Raw genomic sequence first — 2,860 nt, forward strand, 5'->3', positions numbered from 1 at the left:
GTACTATTGTTGTAGGTGGACCCAATTACATATATTATATATCGACAGGCGAAAGTCCCATCAAACGTGACTGCAATTGTGGACTGGAGTTGGTGCAGCTGCACCTTCACCTCCTCAGCTCAGCTCAGCCCATCCGTCCATCACATGATCAGTCATCAATCGCCCCTTTCTCCCTCGTGTAGTCATGTGGTCTGTCACGTCCAAACCTTCCCTTAATCACCATTATACCCTTCATCTCGAAACTCTTAATAGGACTTGACTAGCTTACAGAATCTGTAAGCTACAGACTGCAGCATCAGCCGTTGGATGTGGTTAGATGTGGAGTGAGAAATTAAACAATAGAAAATCGGATGGTGGGATGACGGGAGATATTTGTTACAGAATCTGTACCATAGACAGGTCCCTCTTAATAACGCCTAGAGATATTAAACTAGGTCTCATCAGCCACGGACAACTTCACCTGCAAACCCATCTGGGCCGTCCGTAGAACTCTGTAAAGCTGATCGATTGAAGATACAATTCATAATTATTGATTGATATCTTGTCTGTGTTCAGAAACTTACCACTGCTGCTTCGTACATATTAAAACAAATTAATCAATTTTTTTTTTTTTAAAACTTTTTTAGACCACCGAGTAAAGATAAAGAGATTTTGCCACTTTTTGTGTTTCAAGTGTAACCCGCCTCGGTTTACGCATGTCTGGCTTTTCTTTGTTGATGTAATTACCTCTTCTGTCCACTTTTGTCATTACCTCAACTCTCTTTTGTCCGACACCCCTTCAATTATCACCCGTCCGATCTTCATCGGTATCCCAAATCTCCAAAGAAAGTTACATCCAACGGTTCATATCCAAGGAAGACCAACTCATGAGTGTGGCAATAATCTCTTCTTTCTTTTTTATTTGAGCATCTTTTTTTTCCCCTCTAATAAATAATAATAAAAAAGAAAAACACACAAACACACAACATATTAAATATTCTCGCTTTCTTGTTTAACTCGTTTTGACCGGAACTACACTTTGCTTCAATCTCTATATAAACCTTCGTATCCCCCCTTATCTCCCTCCTCATACTTGCATTTCATTCAAGTACCTTCCAACTTTTCTTTCAACGCTTCCCTTTAAACAAAGCTCTAGCTTTGTTTGTTTGTTAAATTTTTCTCCTCCATATCATGGCTGAGTCGACATTAAAACGCCAAAGAGAAGGGAAACAGATAGATGAATTAGTTGAAGTTGAAGAAACAAAGCGTCACAAGCCATCATCATACAACCACATACTGTCTTTGCTTGATGAAGCTGAAGAAGAAGAGCCAGCTCAAGACTTGTCTTCTTTAATGACAAGCTTGCAGCATGAGCTTTCTTCTCACGACTCTATCCCATGTCCAAACACTAACGATGACCAAGAATCCAGCGACCCCATTATCTCTTCTTCTTCTTCTTCTTCTTCTTCTTCTCATTCTTCAAACCAGGAAGATGAAGTTGATGATAAAGAGAGAGTCATGAGACATCTTCTTGAAGCCTCTGATGATGAGCTTGGGATTCCATCTATGGAAGCTTCTGGTGCTAATAACAGCAGTACTGATTCTGATGAAGTAGGGATTAGTAGTGCGGATTGTTTGGCTTTATGTGATGGCTTGTGGGATCTTGAGGATGAGGCTGCTAATTACTACACCTTGTTACAGTCTCAACTTTTCATGTAGCTTAGATGTTATAAGCTAAGAAGTTAAAAATTAGGATGAAAGTAATTAGTAGGGGTTCAAAATGAATTAGACAGGAGTGAGCGGGAGTGATTCGTAAAAATGGAGAAATTTCTAGGTTTCATTTTGGTCCCTCTCTTTTCTTTTGTGTAAAACAAAACTTAAAATTTATCCATATGTCGTCTCTTGTTTCTAGAATATAAAATTTTAGAAGAAGAAATATAAGTGAAAAAGTTTTCATTTTTTTTTATTTCAACTTTTTTTTTCTTTACAGAGTTTCCATGGGCACACCAGTCACTCCCGGTGGCACAGTCAAAAGACAAAATTGTCCCTTTATAGACAGTTACGGATGGGGGCACAAAAATGAAGTGCGGCCATATGGGAGGGGTGATGCTGCGATTACTCAAGATATTTGACGTGAATTGGAAAATAATATGTTGATAATTAATAATAAAATTAATTAATGAATATTAAATGATTCAATGACTAATGAATTTTTAATTAAGTAATTAATTTAACTAATCATAATATTTTTGTGGAAGGAAGAAAATGTCAATAATACCATCCGCTTTTACCGCGACCGTGCATTACACGCGCTTATGCTTTTGGTCTGAAGAAAAACTTGACATCGAAGGATGTACACACACACACACACATATATAATTTTTGTTTTTTTTGTAAGTGATAAAACATGGAAGATGCTTTACTGCTCAGTGCTCTCGATTATGTTTGGGATTAAAAGTACTTTATTTTTTTAAAGTTTTGACAAGAAAAAGTAGGTGATAAATCTGTTAAAATATGCTAATTTTGTAATTTTTTTTTTAATTTTTCGCGGCATTCAGTTTTGGAAAATATGTAAGAAATTGTTTTCTAAAAGTAATTTATTGAGCCATAAACGCTTTTAAAATTTCAATTACCACTTCATTATTTTGTCAAAAAATAATTGTCAGACTTTTTTCATAAACTTCACCCATCGAAGCCCTAGATTATAATATTATTAAAGAAATAGCAAATTCGAAAAATATAAGTTTAATGTGAAATACTCTTATTTTGTTTAAATTTATGTATTATCATATGAATTTAATTTGTTATATTTTATATGAAGTGACTATAAAATTCTTTGGAGTTTAATTAATTAAAAAAATGTGCATTGGTACTACTTTAA

General features: G+C 35.2%; 1 protein-coding gene across 1 annotated transcript; it reads left to right on the forward strand.

Moving 5' to 3' along the window:
* Positions 1-1,043: 1,043 nt before the first annotated feature.
* LOC18044958 (uncharacterized protein F37A4.2) lies at positions 1,044-2,118 on the forward strand. Its single transcript, XM_006438598.2, has one exon. It carries the CDS (start codon positions 1,171-1,173, stop codon positions 1,696-1,698), a length of 528 nt encoding a protein of 175 aa, XP_006438661.1. The 5' UTR covers positions 1,044-1,170; the 3' UTR covers positions 1,699-2,118.
* The last annotated feature ends 742 nt before the right edge of the window (positions 2,119-2,860 follow it).

This window comes from Citrus clementina, unplaced genomic scaffold (assembly GCF_000493195.1).
Source record: "Citrus clementina cultivar Clemenules unplaced genomic scaffold, Citrus_clementina_v1.0 scaffold_4, whole genome shotgun sequence".
NCBI classification, from domain to species: domain Eukaryota; kingdom Viridiplantae; phylum Streptophyta; class Magnoliopsida; order Sapindales; family Rutaceae; genus Citrus; species Citrus x clementina.

Bases quoted from the DNA above. Each gene is read 5' to 3' on its own strand.
- LOC18044958 (XM_006438598.2), top strand. From the start codon at position 1,171: ATGGCTGAGTCGACATTAAAACGCCAAAGAGAAGGGAAACAGATAGAT.